Source organism: Diadema antillarum, unplaced genomic scaffold (assembly GCF_040938485.1).
Source record: "Diadema antillarum isolate AM-2024a unplaced genomic scaffold, OU_Dant_1.0 seq00000484_RagTag, whole genome shotgun sequence".
Lineage (NCBI taxonomy): Eukaryota > Metazoa > Echinodermata > Echinoidea > Diadematoida > Diadematidae > Diadema > Diadema antillarum.
Genome location: NW_027271447.1, coordinates 129,793 through 150,470, shown reverse-complemented (window position 1 = coordinate 150,470; position 20,678 = coordinate 129,793). Strand labels below are relative to the sequence as shown.

Below are 20,678 nucleotides of genomic sequence, written 5' to 3'. Positions count from 1 at the left end.
CGCCTACGCAGACAGAATTAAACAAAATAGTCTGAGACCTGCAAAATCTTCTGCAAAAAGAGCAAAAGGAAACTAGAAATGCGACTGGTATGCCTCTGCCATAATGCATGATTCTCCTAATTGGTCTATAGTTCATGTGGACAATGTGTGATTACATTTTCACAAAATTGGCATAATATTAAAATGACATGTTTGTCACAAAAGTGCTGAATGTTCACCTTCCTTGACCTAGGTTTAATTGGATAAATGGGAGAGCATGTATGTATCTGGGGATTTTAGGACTTTTACTTGACTTTGACCCTTTTATAAGTTTATGCATCTTGAGTATTTTTCAAGGTACAGAGAAAAAGTGCAATTTCTGTATTGAATAGTAAATTGTAATCATTTTCATCTGGCCTTTGACCCTTGACCTTTGATCCTAAAATTCATATGATAATCACTGTCAGGAAGAACATGTACAAATATGTACTGAGTTTCCAAGATAACTTGAGCCATTTCCAGGATATGGAGGAAAAAGTGCAATTCAGCACTTTTACTTGATCTCTGACCTTTTGACCTTTGACCTTTTGGCGGAAAAAAAAAACCTTCCCAGAGAATTTCTACTGGGTTATACATGCACACACCAAGTTTAAAAAATGATAATCCTGTAGGCATTGCAGAAATATGAGGGAAATAGTAAAATTTTGAAGTGTTGTCCTTGACCTTTGACCCCTGACCTATGACCCCATGAACCCAAAATTTCCTAGAAAGTCACTGCCAGTCAGTGCATGCATACATACTATGTTCCATGAAGATACCTTGAACTATTTCCAAGATATGGACAAAAAAGTGAAATTTTAACATTTTTACTTAACCTTTCGACCTTTGACCTTGACCTCATGACCCAAAACTTTCACCAGAGAGTCTTAATTGAGTAATACATGTACACACTAAGTTTCAAGAAAATATCTTCAGGCAGTGCATAGATATGGGGCAAAATAGTGAAATTTTGAGCATTTGACCTTGACCTTTTGACCATTGACCTTGAGCATATGCACCCAAAAGTTGATAGGCACAACTTCACCCCCTAATACACATACATGCCGAGTTTCATTAGGATACCTCAAAGGGTTTTTTAGTTACGCTGTCCACAAAATTCATTACGGACGGACGGAAGGACGGACGGACAACCCGAAAACATAATGCCTCCGGCACCACTTCATGGTGGAGGCATAAAAATGTTCTATAAGAATAGTCTTCTCTTGCTCAAAGATAAACTTCCACACTTCATTACAACAATGGAAAAGATGGAGAAACGGTTGGTGACCTGTCTGAAGGACACTGGAGGCAACCAGAGCCAAAAGTCAACATCGGGACTGTCCTCATCTGCAACTGTATCCGTTGACGACATGCTGCAAGCGATTTGGCAGCAGAACACAAGCGATTTGGCAGAAGAACACAAGAGCGGCACAGGTTCAACATAAGTCGATTCAGATTCTTCTGACAAAGAACCGCCTGCACAGACAGAATTAAACAAAAAAGTCTGAGACCTGCAAAATCTTCTGCAAAAAGAGCAAAAGGAAAAAATGTTCTATAAGAACAGTTTTCTCTTGCTCAAAGATAAACTTCCACGCTTCATTACAACAATGGAAAAGATGGAAGAGCGGTTGGTGACCTGCCTGAAGGGCACTGGAGGCCACCAGAGCCGAAAGTCAACATCGGGACTATCCTCACGTGCAACTGTATCCATTGACGACATGCTGCAAGGCTCAAGCGATTTGGCTGAAGAACAGATAGAGAGCATGGTGGACCTCTCACCCATGGTGATCAGCGAGATTTCGGAAAATTAACTAATGACCTTCTGGTAGTTCTGTTTGGACGGGAAGAGCTCTACAAGTATTCCTTGACCGGCGCAGCAAACAGTCGTGGGGAAAAAAAAATCTTGTCCTCGGTAAGGACAAAGTGGATGCTTTGATCACTTACATTTGTACGTCCAGCAACACTTCCCCAGAAGATTGTATCTGTGCCTTTCACTTTTCCCTAAAATAGATTTGTTGTCTGGCTTGACTAGAGTAAATTTAGAATTACAGAGCTGGAAAGGGAATTAACCCTTTGCATAAATGTGAAATTAATGAATGCAGAAATGTTTGAGAATCATATCAGCGGAGTATGAGGAAAAGTGGACCACCTTTCCAAAAAGTTATGAAGTTTCAAAGTTTTGGGTAAATCAATACCGTGTATTGTCATTGCTGGAAAATAAAAGGCTACAACAATTCCCAATTTAACAGTAGTGGAACAATTAAAGAAGAATTCAACACATTTTCATTACTCTAGCAAAATGAAAGAGCAATTGACTAACCCCTTTAGAAGGGCAAATAATATTACCCTTCTCATGTGCCACAAACAAGTTGACTGAATGAGTACTTATCAAGCAAAATTAAACTTCGATAATCAAAGTGTGATCTGATTGAAGACATTAATAGGTGTGTGTGTGTGTGTGTGTGTGTGTGTCTATGTGTGTATTAAGGTATCAACAGTTTTTTTCTGATCACCTTTCTAAACAAGTTACCGTTTCCATCTACCTATAAGGAGGGGAGGTACATAAGAATGTTGTGACAATATGCTGTTTATGTGATGTGGCTAAATGCTTGAACTATAATGTTTATGCCGCAGAAGTTTCTTCACTCATCTAATGATTTGAGGAATGATCATGTGTCTCTGCAGATGTGGAATGGTTCAACAATGTGTGCTAAGGGCAGATGTGAAGTCAAGACGCGTAATCCAGCCACGCAGAAGAAGTAGAATGTGGACTATGTGATAGTTGAGGAAGACTTTACACCCCTTCTGAGTAAAACAGTGGCAGAAAAAATGGGCATCGTAACAGTGAACTATGATTCCATTACACAAGTCAACTCAGCTAGACAGACTGATTTCATGGAGGAGTATACTCTGATGTCTTCTCGTCATCACGAGTTGGGACATTGTCAGGTGATGAAGTCCACTTGTTGACTGAAGAAAATGCACAGCCAGTCATCCGTCCATCTAGAACTGTGCCCGAGTCACTGAAGGCAGCAGTGAAGGAGGAGCTGGACAATCTTCAATGCAGAGGCGTGATTGAAGGAGTGCACAAGCCAACGGACTGGGTCAGCCAGATGTCTGTCGCTCAGAAGAAGTCTGGAAAAGCCAGAATTTCTCCAGATCCAAGACCGTTGAATCTGGTGTTGAAAAGAGAGCACTACCCTCTACCCATACTCCATGACATACTACCAGAGTTGGCTACTGCTAGTCTGTTTTCAGTCTGTGATCTCAAAGATGGTTATCTCCACTGTGCCCTAGATGAAGACTCCAGTCTGCTGACTACATTTGCTACACCATGGGAAAGGTATAGATGGAAGAGATTGCCTTTCGGACTCAAGGTGAGCTGTGAGATCTCCAAGAAGAAACTGCATCAGGCACTAGAAGGCCTCAGTGGAGTATGTTGTGTTGCTGATGACATCATCGTGTGGGGAAGTGATGAAGCAGAACACAATTCTCAGATCGTCTGTGTGAACTATGTTGCAGAGATATCATGATGTGGGCATCATGCTCAACACGGAGAAGTGTCGATTTGGGTGAATTCTTGGACACATCATCTCAAGCTCTGGGTTGAAGCAGGATCCATCAAAGGAGGAGGCTATCTTGAAGATGACTGCCCCAACCAACAAAGATGACAATGAACATTTACGAGGCATGGTAAACTACCTAGCCCGGTATCTCCCGAATCTCTCCGACGTAACACAAGCTCTGAATGCGTTGTCTCGCAAAAACGTTGCCTTGAACTGGGATGCCAACCATGAAGAGGCATTCAGAAAACTGAAAGTTGCTGAGAGAAGCACCAGTGCTGACGTACTACGACCAGGCAAAAGAACTTGCCATACACACGGATGCTAGTGCACTTGGTTTAGGTGCAGTGATGATGCAGGGAGGCAGACCGATAGCTTATGCCAGCGGAGCTCTGAGGGATGCTGAGTTTGCGGTACTCGGTGATCGAGAAAGAGATGCTCGCAATAGTCTTCGCACTCGAGAAGTAGAACCAGTTCATGTTCGGTCGGGAAGTCACAGTTTACTCAGACCACAAGCCTCTGGAGAGCATCATCAAAGTGTCAGAGGTGTCAGAGTGGTTCAATTGTCCACGTCATTCTGAAGAACAGAAGGGACCAGGACAGGGATTAATCCACGCAGGAAACAGGCCAGACCGTTTCATTTGATACGAGTGGAGAATGCATGGAGCTACGTGTACATTAGCATGCAGTACAGTAGCAAAGCAACACAGTGTATTGAGATGTACTAACCCAACGTGTGCGGTGACATACATTGCATTGAATGTGCTTGACTGTATTGTGTGTCCAATGACCTGCATAGGACTGTAAGCAGAGGGAACAGAAAGTTCAAGAGGTCAAATGACCAGACTGCATGCACAGTGTATGTAGCTGCAGGTATTGAGAACGCATATGGTGCATGCAAAATACTAACCCCCTGTTATACATTGTACTTGTTGAAAAGATACAGTTTTATGTTAATTTAGTTTAACACTATTCATGTGAGTGAATGATCAGAGAGTGAACATGGCATACTTAACCAAACCAGCACTGCTAGATTTGAGTGGTAATTTGTCTGCGAATTGGAAGAGATTTAAGCAAAGATTCACTCTGTACAATGTTGCTTCTGGAATGTCTAGGAAAGATGATAAAGCACAAACATCAATGTTGTTGCATGTGATAGGTGATGCTGCCCTTGATATTTACAATACATTCACATTTGCTGAGGGTGATGAGATGACATTGGAGAAAGTGCTTGAACAGTTTGAGAAATATTGCACTCCCAAAAAGAATGTCACATATGAGTGGCATAAATTCTTTCCCAGATCTAAGGGTGTGAGTAAGAACGTTGATCAGTATGTCACAGAATTGAGAAATCATGCACAATTGAGTGAATTTGGATAGTTGACTAATAGTTTGATCAGAGATCAGATAATTTGTGGAATCACAGATGGTGGTTTGCATGAGCGTTTGCTCAGAGAGGATGATTTGACACTAGTTCAAAAGGCATTGCAAATTTGTCGTGCTGCTGAAATTACCAGAGCTCAGGCACAAGAGCTTGATTCAAAGGTAGCTGTGTCAGTCCCTGTCGATGCTTTAAACAAAAAGGCAGTCAATTCCGGTAAAAAATCAGAAACTCCAAGGTGGAAACAAAAACAAAGTCTTGGTCAGAATTCCAAGGCTTGTGGCAGGTGTGGCAATCGACATGCCATGAATGCATGCCCTGCACAAGGAAAGGTGTGTAAAAAATGTGGGAAAATGAATCACTTCGCAAATAGTTGCAAAAGTCGTGTTCAGATAAATGAACTGCAGAGCAATTCCAAGGATGGGAGTCTTCTTATTGATATTGTCAAGTCACAGGAGTCAAGCGACGAATGGAAAGCACATCTCATGGTGAATGAGTGTCAAGTGCTGTTCAAATTAGATACATGCGCACAAACAAATCTACTCCCAGAGAGTGTGTCTCTCAGCCTTAGAATTGTCTCAACAATGCATCTTCATCTCTAAGCATTCCCACTCCAAATCTAAATGCCAAGTCACCAGTCTAACTTCTGGGAGCTAGAAAGACTTCACAAGACTACTGCGACGGTGGTCATGAACAAACCTGAGGAGCCATTTTGCGAGATATGGTCTTCCAGACACCATCGTGAGTGATAATGGTCCACCGTTTGGGTCAAGGGAATTCGACACATTTGTAGCAGAACTTGGAATCAATCACCAGAGAAAATATTGCCCTATAACAGCAAGGCGAACAGGAAAGCAGAGGCAGCCGTGAAAGCAGCAAAGAAAGGGCTGAAGAAGTGTCATTCGTCAGGAGAAGATGAAAGCCTTGCTCTCTTGAACTTGAAAAACACACCAAGTCAAGGTGTTGACTCCAGCCCAGCTCAAAGGTTCCTTGGACAATGAACTAAAACTGGCATCCCAACAACTCAGTCTCTCCTTCAGCCGAGGAAACATGACAGTAAACATGAGAAACAACAACTAGAGGTGAACAAGAAAAGGCAGGCAAAGTATTGTGACAGACACACCTAGACACTGCCTGATCTTGCGGAGGGTGACGTGGTGAGAATGAAACCATTTTGCCCAGGAGAGGATCACTGGAGGAAGGCAACAGTACTCCGCAGACTGAATGAGCGGTCCTATGAGGTGGACCACGATGGTACCTATAGATGGAACAGAGAGCATCTGAGGGCCAGCAGAGAACCACCTGGTCCAGAGGACCCTGTGCTGGTTACCATTAAACCGGAGACAGACTCAGGCACTCTCGACAAGTGGCAGGTGTTTCCTGTGATGGTGCCGATTCGAGCCCCAGTTCCAGTACCTGTTCCTGTCCCGGTTCCAGCCCTGGTTCCATCCATAGTTCCAGCAACAGGTCTAGGGTTGCAACTCCTACCCGTTCCCGAGACCAGCCCCTTTCCCACAATAACCAGGGTGACATCACATCTGAGGTGTCCAGGCCACATGGGAAGCCACCCGCCGTTCCAGTCTGACGGTCAGGCCGCCAGAGAAGAGCCCCAGCGAAGCTGAGCGATTTCGTACTGCGTTAAGGTTTTAATAAAAATTGTTTTGGTCTTGTTTTAAAGTTCATCAAAAAGAAAATGTAATTCTTGTGGCTTCTGGTATAAAAAAAAATAAACAAAAAGAGAATTGTCACATTTTGGGTACAATTGTTTGTGAAAATTGCACAGATTGATGCAAAGACAAAAAAAAAATACCAAGACAGTTTTCTGTTCATGCATGCACATCAAACGTGTGATCCCGGAGTATTTTATAATTATAATTTACATGCAGCTAATAAACACACACACTGGTCAAGCTGGACCCTGAAAATATTCGCTATGATGTTGGTTCTGTTGACTCCCTGACTCCTTATTATATACCAAAGATGTTAAAAATGTAACAGCACAAGAGGTTCACACATGCAGTTAGTCATTACATGAGAGAAAGTAGATACTCTGGTAGTGTGTACTGCAATAGGAAGTACTGTAATAGCTGTCCGATACAAATATGCTGTGTTCACTCACCTCAGATTACGTGAACATGACTTTAAATATGTTTGTAACTAGGCTTGTAGTGTATGTGTTTCATAATCAACAGGCTAGACTGTAACATTAACTGCTCTTATAACTCCTCTTCCCTAAATCCTCTCCTTCTGTTGTGTTATGACCAGTACTGTTATACTCTATGTTACATTGTAGTACTGTAATAGCTGTCCAATGAACATAAATACTCAGTCACCTAGGAGCATGTGGACATACAACTTCAACGATGTTTGAAACAAGTCCAGTGTTGTATATGTTTCCAAGACGACGAACATGACCACTACATTGTCTTCTCTTGCCTGGCCTCTTCCGTGAATTCTTTATCTCTGTGGTTTTCTGACCGTGAGAGTGGACGCTACACGCTTCCTGTGAGTGGACGTGGGTGGAGATGCGAGACCGCTTGTATCTCTCGTTGGTGGTCTGGTTGCTCAGGGCCAGGTAGAGGTGATAGAGGGTGAAGGCTGCGATCAGTATGGAGAGCAGCGCCAGAGATACCATGATGAAGATGGGCATGGGTCTCTCCATGAAGAGGTGCTGTTTCGAAAGTGGGAAGAGGTCACGCTTCAATGACAGCTTGCAACAGAAAATTAACCTTTGAAAACTTTCAGTAGATTATGGTTATGATTCTTAGCTGGATCATGAAATGAAAAAAGCTGCATCCAGCATTATGCTCTACATTCACATACCAAAATCAATCAATCAATCTATTTATCTGTCTATCTATCTATCTCTCTATCTATCTATCTATCAATCCATCCATCCATCCATCTATCTATCTATCTATTTATCTACTAAAAGCAACAGTTTACAAGTGGGAACTGATTAAATCCTCCATTTCATGAATACACTTTTATACAAAAAAAAAAAGAAGACAAAAATGAAAGCTTTCCAAAGAGTCATGGCTCATCCTTTTTACAAACTTTCTACAGAGTTCTCTGTTGACATGTTAGTACATAAAGTATGTATTGTTCTCAACTGAATTTAACCCGTTGAAGACGAGTCCCGAGAATACTCGGGCAGGTGTCTATGGCAAATGTGTGTTATAGCAAAATCAGTCCGTCCTCAACTGATTAACACCCACTGTTACCCAAGTGAATGCAAAAATTAGTGGATGAACAAAACACAAACTCAAGAACTGAAGGTAGGTGGGCTGCATCATGGACAGTCATCTTTGGAGGGTATGGCAAAACTGAAAGCAACAGAGCTGTCTGGGTTGTGTGACATTGAGCTATAAAATGGTAAGTCAAATTTTGAGCAAATTTTGATCAATAGGGTATTGCATTCTTGAACATGGACTCCAAAGAAAATCAAACCAAAGGACTAACAGAATGACTTTGCTGCAACATGATCCTTTTTTGTTTGTCCATATTATTCTGATCATATCATACCCATGTATGGTAATGTCTCATAGACTTGATACATGATATGCAGTATGGTTGCCATAGGCATTGGGGTTACAATTACAGTCTCATCTTTCATAGAAAGACATTTGCATATATTTATATTTATATACAGGTTTCCACTAGATTCAGAACACCAGTACAGCTTCCAGTGACTTCATACAATGTAGCTTTAGGATTTGTTAGGCTGCATTGACTCGACAGGAGACTATTATATTCATACCTGGACTGCAACCTGCCAGGTGACGGGCCTGAGAATTCCGTCGGGACCAACGTAGCTGGCTCTGAGCAGACCACTGGTCTCGGCAAACAACCTCAGAGTTGAGGCGATGCTGTATGACACGAAGCTCGTGCCAAGGGTGAGAGACATGAGGAGGAGCAAGAAATAGCGGACGTTGAGCCCACCGATGCAGTTATTGAGCCAGGTGCAGTGGTGGTCGAAACGATGGACACAGTGATCGCAAGTAACTTGAAGAGAAAACATGAGACAAAAAAAATGTATGTCATAATTTTGTTTTCACCAAATTTAAGGTTATCCAGCAAAAGAATACTTGGTATAATTTATGCAATTTTTCATGACACGAGAAACAGATTCTCAACAATATTTAGCATTTAGAATGACAGCATGAATGCCTTACCTACTTCACCATGTCACTTCAAACACAAGTTAAAGGAATTTAACAACAGTCAGCCACTGATTTACTACATAGCATCATGATCATGACATTTATAACTTTATAATGAGTTCAAGTAGGGAGATTAATTTCTGTGTATATAGATTGAGGCACAGATATGCATATCATACATGAATATGATGAAACGGTTCACACATTTCAATCAAAATATATCAATGAAACATAAATCCAAAAACAGTCGCAGGATGTTCTTCAGCTTTGGGTTCACAAACCTCTCCAGATTCTCTTACCCCATGAGAGGTGTTTGCACCACACTTACACTTTGCAGAATCTATGCAGTGTAATGCTCAGTAGTAAGATATAATCTTGCCTCACATAATTACTGTCATATAAGCTGAAGAGGAAATCGATGTCCATGACAATCATGATCATACTAACAGATTTACATCACTGCTGCATTTTTATGTAGGGTTTTGTCGTGGCTCACCACAGTGCTTAGATCTGGCAGGCTTTGTAATCCCACATGTCCAGCATTTCCTTCCTGTGAGATAAAGCTCCTCATCAAACTCGTAGACATCTCCATAGTGGTGCAAAGTGGTCTTGCTTATGACACCTGGATCGGTCCCGCAGCAAAACAGGTACAGCCAGAGACACCAGACAAACCAGGTGTAGGTTCCTAGGATGACCAGGGGCGGCGCCCCCACCGTCGTGGCAACGGGTAAGACCTCTGTAGTGTAGTAGTAGGCCACAAGAAGGAGAATGACGACATAGACGTACTTGAAGACTGGGTTTCTGAGAAAGGTACGGGACAAGTGATTGCAATGAGGAATAGAAAAGGTACCAAGCATTAGGAATAATGTGATAGAATTCACATGTGGAAAAATCAAGACTTCTCAGAGCAGTAATATACCCTTATGTGTAATGTGGGCTTCATAATGATCTTTATGCTATGATTTGTGTGTGAAATTGCCTTTCTTATCAATCACATTTTCAGGTGTTTAAACAGTTTGAGTCTAAAGACTCAAAATGTGGCATATAAACTACTAATCCCTCAAGTTCCTTGAAATCGTTTTGAAGGCAGCAGGTTAGGCCTATTATCACAGCTAATACTAATCACAGCCCATGTGGAATCATGGAGATCAAACTGCTATCTTGTTTAAACAACACTTGATCCCCCACAAAGAATTATAGTAATGGCAATAAAGACACTATACATATTTCTACAATTTTTGCTAGTTAAAATTCTGAATGTCATGCAACAATGCTGAAAGCTGAAATTCACATTGATAAAATGATGGAAACATGAAAGAAAGCATTTTTTTTCCTCTCCCATAATCAAGTCTTACAAGTGATGGATTTCCCCCAAAGTGGATGCCTACTGCAGATTCTGACACTACCAATTAAGTCTACAGTTGTTTAGATCTGCAAACTGTAGTATCCTGAAGTTGTCTTGCCTCTTGTACAGGAGATATTCGAGTCCATTATTTATTCCATCTTGAACAGATTGAGGTAGCAGCAGGGACAACCTTGTCACAATCTGCATTCACAGAAAGAGAGGGTAAAGAGATAGTGAGAGATGGCAGAGAGAGATATAAATACATGCAATACAAAATCAATATAATTTTGATTGAAAGAAAAAAATAAATAAAATGGTACATCATTTGAATTCACATTCCTGTGAGAAAACAACAAACAAATAAAAACCAAAGCCTTACAAACCACAAGATATTAAAAACAAGCATGCAAAATATTCCAACGAAGGTACAAATGTCAATAGTGACACAACATTTGCTCCAACGACAACTGCTCTGGTCTTATTTTCTCCAAAGACTTTGGGTTAGGATTAGGGTTGTGATAGGAGTATAGGTTTAGTTAAATGTAAGGATTTAACATGATTAGGGTTATATTTCTGGGTAGGTTTTACATTTAGCTTAGCGTACAGATATTTCATGGGAGCAAATGTCATGTATAACCAATGCCAACATCCACACATCAGAATCACAGAGATTCTTAAGATCTACACAGGAGATACTTATGTGTCACATGCATCTCAATAGGTGAAAATATTTCAAAATCAGAGATGCTTTCATATTCTTATGTTGAGAAAAGACAGTTTTTGTTTTGTTTTGATTTGGTTTGGTTTTCTTTTTCCAGAATCACGGAGACTTGGCAGCTCGAAGCTAAAATGTAGAGGTAAAGCCATGATGCATGTTCTTTGACTTGTCCTAACTTTTCATGTACAGTGCACTCCCGTTACAACGAACACGGTTATAACGAAATTTCGTTATAAGGAAGTAAATCTTCTGGTCCCAAAATTATCACCATTAAAGTCTATGGTACAAATTCGCTTATAACGAACACAGTTATAGCAAAATTTCTATTATAACGAAGTCTTTTCCGAGCACCACAGACAAAGAAAAACAAAAGAAATGTGCTCCATTATAATGAAATGTAAATTGCTTTTGAAAATACGAAGCGGAACAAGCATTTACAGCGTCTCTGCATGGGTGAACATTTCATACCACTGTGTGTTCGCTCCTTGTGTCACGCAGTTTCTGAGGGGGAACTTGCGTTTATTATTGTAATACAGTTATGCCATCACATTTCACATAGCTTTCCAGTGTATGATGAGTATTCAGCAAACATAATATGATATATATGGGTAATTCCATGGGGTTGGGACTGAAATTGTGACATACAAGTTGAAAATTCAAGTTGGGTAAATTGAAATTTCCTTTTTCCCCCTGATTTGTTACTCCCATTCTTCAACATATTCCACTAGAAATCTGTTTATTACTTCGCACACTTTCAGTCAGCATGGGTAAACAGGTATAGCAAAATACCTATGTTACACGGACTTCATTTGTTGACATCCTTCATCATTTTGTGTTCTGAAATGATAACAATGAACACATCCATGTTTTTTTCGTCCATAGCACATCAACATGTTATTTAACAGGTGCATGAGATCATTATTAGTAAGATTGTATGTTCTGATGTCAACTGCAAGCCACTTTTATTAACATGTTTTTTTCTACAAACCATTAACAATTTCAATCAAAGGTTTAACTTTTTCATCAAGAGTGATACAATGACAATATTCTTAAAAGCACCACAATTGAAGCAAGTGATTTGTATGGGTATTCAAGTGAAAACATGATTTTATTGTTATAATCAGGGGTTTTCAGACAACAACCTCGCCTACGATGTACTACCTACGTTACACGGACAGTATGTCTTTGTAACATAGGTACACTACGACATATCAACTGATTTCCTTTATTGTGGTGTGAGATGTTAAAACCTACACATATAGACTTTATGTATGTTCCCACAAATAACACTATTGTAACAGTTCTTTGGAATTATATCTACTGCACACCTGTGGAACAATACCTATGTTACACAGACTTCAATTCTTTGTAACTCTGATATGAAAGAAGGCAGACTTAATCAGAAGAAGAAGAAGAAAGTGAAGCTTTACACAATTTGACCTAATATACACTAACAACATCATCAACTAGTTGTCAACTAACTAAGAAAACTAATAAAGAGAAATCAGACAAGTCTTCTTGTCTTCTCCATGTTCTTTGTTTGAAATTAATTTCTGCTCTTTTGTCCAATGTCCATTTAGCCCTCGATTTTTGTTTTTCTTCTGTCCATTTTCCCTCTGTGCAGTTTTCTTCTTGTCTAGTTTGTTACATTCGCTCTTCTTGGGTGTTGCTTTGTCGGCTTCCTCTCTGTTTGTGGAGTGCTGTGGATGTGTCCTTTTCACTCTTTCATGTAGTTTAATACGTAGCGGTGGTAGAGGAGGAGCCATGGCAGATTCATCAAAAAACTGAACAAAAGGTGTAAAGAGAAATAGAATAAAAAAATTAAAAGAAAATTTTGTCGGGGTTGACTATATATTCCTGTTGATGTATCTGTGTGTTTATGAATGGAATTAAATAATTTTAACAATTTTGCTTACATTTCTACCTCTTGGCATACCCATTAGCTAGAGTTCCATGTGTACCTCCCACCAAAATTGAAAAAAAAAATGGGTTATGCTTAAAATGATGTACAGTGTAAATATTAATAATAATAATATAGCATGTAAAACATAGGAAAATATCATTTTCATACTCTATGCTAAAAACTTGTTTTCAGATGCAAGCTACACTGTAGGAAGGGCAGGTCGCTGCCCCCAGTGTCCTAGCTAAGGTTAGGGCTAGGGTCAGGGTTACGTTTACGGTTATGGTCCTTAATAGACTCCCAAAATAATACTAGGCCCTATTTTATATTCATCCCCCATCGAAATTGTCGCCCTCTTTTTGAATGATAGTGTAGAGCAATAATAGTCCAATTTTGATTGGGGTTCATAATTTTATTGAAGCCTTTCCTACCCACTACCCACCCAAACTGAATAGGACACTGGCATTTTAGCTTTGAGACTTCACAGTGGGTGAACATGGAATGGAAATGGTGAATCCTTGTGAAATGTTAACAACTTCATCAGAGCATCTAACAGGTCAGTGAAATCTTGGAAGGAAAACATTGACATTTTCGAAGTAAATCTGTTAAAGAGAAAGAATTTCACAGCTCCTAGTTCCCTCAATATCACCAGCAAAATAAGGCAAACTCTATTTCTCTAGTTCAGATGCAGTCTGGACATCTACGTTTTCCAACTAGTATATAGTGATTAATACTAACTCTAGCACGTCTACCTTGGTAGATACCTAATGACAAAAGGGTCCAAAAATTCACAATAATCGGGAGGTAAAACAATTTTATATTGCAGTGAAGATACACTGATATACTTTTGTATGGTTTTCTAAGAGAGGAATATATTCTCCTTTTGCAGAGACCGGCATGGACGGAAAATTTGGCAATCAAAATTATGAACATGAACCTGTAACAAATATCTCAGTATGTGGGACTACAGTATCATCGTCCACAGTATTTTTGGCCAGTTCAGAGGTTTAGATGTCGTTTTTTTTCCTCTAATAGAGTTACAGAATATGACAAATGTTATTATTTTCGTAAAATAACGTAAAAGCTTACCAATTGACATCAGAAACATTAAAACTCCTGTACCTACGTTACATGGACAACGGCAGAAAAACAGATCTTGCGCTGTCCAGGTAGGTGTATATTGGCTGTGAGTAGTTTTTCTGCCATTGGGGGAGGACTGCCAGTGACATGAATACGATTGCTGAAGTTAGTAGCTCTTCTTTTTATCGCGAGACGCGTCTTTCCTTACCTACGTTACACGAAGAGGCCGGACATCGCACTGAAGTACAGTGATATGTTCCGTATTTTCTCGTTTATTTGGAAGATTTTGCTGCTAATTTTTGGATAAGAATACTCCTGAAATATAAATCTCATTATAGAAATAAAGTTTCTAATCATATTATGATTGGAAGTGTATGTAAAACCATGCTATACCTATGTTACAACAAAAATTGCCATGGACATCGTTTGTAACATAGGTATGAGGTTGCTTGAAGATGCTCTGGTGTTCTTATTTTGTTACAAATGTTTATGTGCCTTATAGTCTTTGTAGAAGTCACCTTGCCTCTCTTAATTATGATAGGCATAATGCTGAAAGGTTGTATATTCCTGTTTTACATTGCCATGAAAATGGCATATATTTATGTCACAACATAAACCACAAAAAACCATGGGACATCATTAGTGAAACAGTCATAGACAAAATACATTTGTACACAGGCTTGTTTTTTTTTAAACAAATAATTCTTCACACATTTCTCTCCAAGAATAACTGCAAACCACGGACAATTATTTGATAAATTTTTCAGAATATGACTTTTATTCCCTACACAACATGAAAATCTAGAGAAGACCCAACCCCATGGAATGACCCATATACATGGTTCCTTGTTTTCGTTATATATTGTATTTGTTCGGTTATAACGAAATTTCGTTATAACGAAAGAAAACTGCCAGTCCCGAGCATTTCGTTATAACGGGAGTGCACTGTATGAAACAGTCAAAAGAATATTTCTGGTATACCTGAATGGAACCTCTTCTAATGCTTCCAATGACTCCATTACGATGAAAGTCAGTATCGCCGAGCAACAGAATGTAAGAAGCCACACCAAATGTTACTCCATATGTAATCATTAGAGTCAAGAAATCCATTTTGAAGACAGTTGCTTTCTTTCAGCATCATAACTTCTCTTCAGTCCAACGAAGCTGCAGCGTGATGACACAGATGCCTGTAAGCTAGCAGATAACATCATATGTTCAAATTGAGTATGGTAATGCACATTTTTACATGTTTTTTTTTTTCTTTCGTATGAGAATTGTACACAAGGGTAGAATATGGTATTTTTGTAATATCCCTGTAGCTGAATGCTTTCATTTGCTTTGTAAGTTAATTTGATGCTACTGTACGGTAATATGCCACCAATTATCTTACCATATACTCACATATTTGAATCATTTATAAAGCACACATACACACACAAAGAAAGCAATATTAACCACACTTTCTTCATCTCCTTGTGTGGTCTGCAAGCTAGTCAACTCCAAACACAGAATTGATTGATTACAAATCTCTATACTTTTCTGTGAAATATCTTGCATATGATATAGTTGCAAGTAAACTTAGCATTGTGTATATCCTCATTGCATATCATAGAGTTTCTAGCAAGTTTAGGACCAATATGCGCTATGCCTCCGTGCCGAAATTCCACCTCGCGCTATTAAAGAGGTTTCTGTGTACATGTCCCCTACATTAAGTTGGCGGTCAAATTTGGACGGCATTTCTATAGTCGAATTACAGTTGTTTTTTTTAGACATCCATTTGAACTTTGCTAGGGTGGTCCATGTCCGCGGCACGTGGCAAAAAAAAATGGTTAATTTTTAAGGAAAAAAGTAAAAAAACACCCTTCACTTGTTCTGGTAGGACTTTAAGTTGTACTTGTAGTCTTGTGTCTTCATGCGGCATGTGGTTGAGTTGTTCACAGTTCAGTTTCACTGAAGAAAGCTGTCTATTAAAAAGGGTTAAAGTTAGAGCTTCTACTAGCTTAGAACTCCTAGTAGAAGTGGAGTACAAGAACCGTGTGTATGGCGTATTAACTTTACTTGTAAATTACATTGTGGCAATTCAACATCCTTGACCTGGCCTTGCTGGGCCAACACTAACCGCAGCAGCGACCCCATACGGACAAATACGTACCGTAAAGGTGTTTGTTTATACTGTGTTACAGCGCCCCGCGACGGGGTTAGGCCAACACTTGCACCTACACACACAATCGACAAACAGCCACAATTTGCGCTTATCTACAGTTGATAAACTTAGTACATCCAGATTATGTTTATCACAATACTAAAATGAAAATCGTGATTGCATGCAGATTAGATCCCTTATTAAAGTTATGGCAACAATGCAGCATGCATGGAAATTGTCATTAGCATGTTCATTACTTACACAAATACTAATAGGTGGGACAAGTACCTAAGGGCCATATATCGTCTGTTCCCGCAATTTTAGAGCAAACTCTCTCCGCTCCGGTCGATCTTCTCATTTATGTGGCTAGATCCGAACTCCTTTCACGAAAAACCTGGTTTAAACACCCGACGTTCACGTCACACGTAATCATGAATTTACTTAGAGCGACTGAATTGTCTCAAATTACTCTAAAGAAGAAATACCCGTATGTTCGCTTGACCATTTCGCAGATTGGGCTCCATACCTTCGTCCTTATGGCAAGCCATATTACTTTTTAAAAAGATTTTCTGATATCACGAATTCCCTTTCGTGATATCAAAAATTCGAATTTCTGATATCACAAATTCAATTTTTGATATCACAAATACCCATTGGTTTATCACGTGAAACCAATTTTTGATATCACGAAATCGAATTAGTGATATCACAAATTCAATTCGTGATATCACGAATTCAATTCGAGATATCACGAATTCACATTCTTGATATCAAGAAATACATTTTGTGATATCACTAATTCCAATTTGTGATATCATTAATCTACATGGAATTTCAGCACATATCTTTCGCAAAGAAATCATTTGATTTCGAGCATTAGTTTTGCGCTGAAATTCAACCGTAAATTCTAGCGTTAGTTGAGGGCAGAAATACATGGGGAATTCGAGCTTTAGTTCAGTGCAGAAAACCAACGGGAATTTGAGCGTTAGTTGAGCGCAGAAATACACAGGGAATTCGAGCATTAGTTTTGCGCTGAAATTCAACTGTGAATTCGAGCGTTAATTGAGCGCAGAAATAGACAGGGAATTCGAGCATTAGTTTTGCGCTGAAATTCAACTCTGAATTCGAGCGTTAATTGAGCGCAGAAATACAAAGTGAATTCGAGCATTAGTTTTGCGCTGAAATTCAACTGTGAATTCGAGCGTTAGTTGAGCGCAGAAATACACAGGGAATTCGATCATTAGTTTTGCGCTGAAATTCAACTGTGAATTCGAGCGTTAGTTGAGCGCAGAAATACACAGGGAATTTGAGCATTAGTTTTGCGTTGAAATTCAACTGTGAATTCGAGCGTTAGTTGAGCGCAGAAATACACTGTGAATTCGAGCAATAGTTTAGCGCAGATATTCCTGTGGAATTTCAGGTGTTATCTTTACATAGTATATAACGATAGTTACAAAAAAAAAACCTAAATGAAGAGTTTTGGGAACTCGTCTTCATTTAAAGTGATTAGGAATTGGTTTTAAAATAATCGATAAAAATAAATCGTTTAGCAACATATCTAAAATGCCATTATTGATATGTTGTCAATTACTTCAAAGTCACAAGGATTATATTCTTAATTTCTCTCCATTTCTCGCCACTGATTTGGCAGAGACTGGTTGACTTACAACTTTTGTTTGCGTTTCTCTTTACTCTGTCACGTGAAAGATACTCTCTCCCGACCTCCCCCTGTTACTCCTCCGAGTTAATAAGAGAAATTTCTCATTGCGCAGATTAACAAAATTGAAGTCCTTCGTACCACTGCTTTTTTCTTACTACAAATTCTAACTGTTTGTTTGCCATGCATACTGCTGCATAAACTCCTCATAAGATCTGGATAGGCCCTATCTTCACTCTTCTTGCTCTGGTCTGAAGACTTTTGGGCTTGTGCATTCCAGTTTTGTTCTCCCCGGTTTTGGTTCTTGAATAAACTTTCCTATAATAAACTACACTTTAAATTATTTTACAAAATCATGAACATATTGGGGCAGGCAAACTGTACACCTTACACTATTGGTCTTAATGGATACACCCCTTTGTTCTGGAGGACTGATTTTGAGGAGTGAAAAAATGTCTTTAGGAGAAACACGTTGCTATATGTGACCACCAGCCGACACCAGTGGTGGACATTTGGCAAGTTTACGACTCCCTCTCGCACCCTGCATGACTCACAGTCTCTCTATCTTATTCTCCGCTGCTGACATACACAGAGGGGTGATTGCCCTTGGGTGATTGCCCAGAGGGGTGATTGCCCAGAGGGGTGATTGCCCTTGGTCGGTCCTCCGCAATACAAACACATGGTATGCTTTTATAACACACATACACATACAACCACACATAATTATCATCGATTTGGCGGAAGAGTCTTACTGTAAAGGGGATTACCACATGAAAAATGAATTATGATTAACAATAATGTAGTAATAGATGACAATTTGAGGACGAAACGATGAATTAAATGTAGGCCCTAAGTGTACAAAGTATCATTGAATTCATGATAACAATATGTTGCAAAACAATTGATTTGTATCAATAATTCATCGAATATACCTTGATGATCATTTAGGGAATGATGGATGTGTAAATCTCTCATATATAGTTATTTGTATGTTGAACATTGTTCTAAAAAAAGTTAGTAGTAGTATACATTCCATCTGAATATCAGCTCAAAAGTAATGTTCCAATTCCCTGTGTATTTCTGCGCCAAAAAAAAAAAAAGACCGCTCGAATTCACAGTTGAATTCCAGCATAAAACTAACACTCGAATTCCCCTTGTATTTCTGTGCTAAACTAATGCTCAAATTCACAGCGATTTTCTGCACTGAACTGACGCTCGAACTCCCTGTGTATTTCAGCGCTCAACTAACGCTCGAATACACAGGTGAATTTCAGCGCAAAACTAACGCTCGAATTCACTTTGTATTTCTGCGCTAAACTAATGCTCGAATTCACAGCGATTTTTTGCACTGAACTAACGCTCGAAATCTCTGTGTATTTCTGCGCTCAACTAACGCTCGAATTCACAGTTGAATTTCAGCGCAAAACTAACGCTCGAATTCACTTTGTATTTCTGCGCTCAACTAACGCTCGAATTCACAGGGATTTACTGCACTGAACTAACGCTCGAAATCCCTGTGTATTTCTGCGCTCAACTAACGCTCGAATTCACAGTTGAATTTCAGCGCAAAACTAACGCTCGAATTCACTTTGTATTTCTGCGCTCAACTAACGCTCGAATTCACAGGGATTTACTGCACTGAACTAACGCTCGAATTCCCCGTGTATTTCTGCGCACAACTAACGCTCGAATTCACAGTTGAATATCAGCGCAAAACTAACGCTCAAATTCCCTGTGAATTACTGATATCACAAATTCGATTTTGTGATATCAATAATTCAATTCGTGATATCACAAAATAGAATTTGTGATATCAGAAATTCGCATTTGTGATATCACAAATAAGAATTCTTGATATCACAAATTCAAATTAGTGATATCACAAATTTATTTCGTGATATCACAAATTCGAATTTGTGATATCAAAAAATCATTTTTGTGATATCACGAATTACCATTGTTTTTTCACGTGAAACCTATTTTTGATATCAAGAATTCGAATTTCTGATATCACTAATTCATTTAGTGATATCTCAAATTGAATTTTAGATATCACAAATTCGAATTTCTGATATCACAAATTGAATTTGTGATATCAAGAATGGATTTTGTGATATCACAAATTCGATTTCTTGATATCACAAATTAAGTTCATGTGCTACACTTACGGGAATTTGTGATATCACAAATTCAATTCTTGATATCACAAATTGAATTCTTGATATCAAAAATTTGATTTTTTGATATCACAAAATGGAATTTGTGATATCAGAAATTAACTTTAAATGTAAAAAAGGCTTGCCATACGTCCTTCCGACAGACGCGACACAGCTCTGCAGTCATCACGGTCACCCACCTTTCATTCATCCTATCCGCGATCCGATTGAGACACGCATCGCGTAAATTTATAGTACCATAGCCAGTGCACTACCATGCAGGAAAGCGCGGCTTCCGCATACAAAGCGATCCGCTCACGATACGACACGACAATGAATAGTGAGATGCTGCGCATTGGCTTTATCATGTCACGTGACAAAGGCTGGTCCAAATTTTTGATTGCTAGAGACGCCATCTACTGAGTAACGGCAGTACGGTACTTGTACGACGCACGTATCAAGCGATTTGCATTGTGAACAAGTGTATTGCAGCTGGTGGCGATTTTGGTGTACAACCCATTACAACAACACTGCACTTTTCCACCCGTACCCGC

The 20,678-nt window shown here is 39.3% G+C and overlaps 1 protein-coding gene across 1 annotated transcript; it reads right to left on the bottom strand.

Annotated features, from left to right (window-relative positions):
* Positions 1–7,142: 7,142 nt before the first annotated feature.
* On the bottom strand, positions 7,143–15,297 carry LOC139733583 (palmitoyltransferase ZDHHC4-like). Its single transcript, XM_071644396.1, has 5 exons — positions 15,150–15,297; positions 10,589–10,671; positions 9,622–9,926; positions 8,723–8,967; positions 7,143–7,633 (listed from the first exon to the last, which is right to left on the bottom strand). The coding sequence occupies exons 1-5, from the start codon at positions 15,276–15,278 to the stop codon at positions 7,292–7,294; spliced, it is 1,104 nt and encodes a 367-aa protein (XP_071500497.1). The 5' UTR covers positions 15,279–15,297; the 3' UTR covers positions 7,143–7,291.
* Positions 15,298–20,678: the final 5,381 nt, after the last annotated feature.

Coding starts and splice junctions, on each gene's coding strand:
- LOC139733583 (XM_071644396.1), bottom strand. CDS start 15,278: ATGGATTTCTTGACTCTAATGATTACATATGGAGTAACATTTGGTGTG. Junction 9,927..10,588: donor GAATATCTCCTGTACAAGAG/GCAAGACAACTT, acceptor TACCTTTCTCAG/AAACCCAGTCTTCAAGTACG. Junction 7,634..8,722: donor CCTGGCAGGTTGCAGTCCAG/GTATGAATATAA, acceptor CTTTCGAAACAG/CACCTCTTCATGGAGAGACC.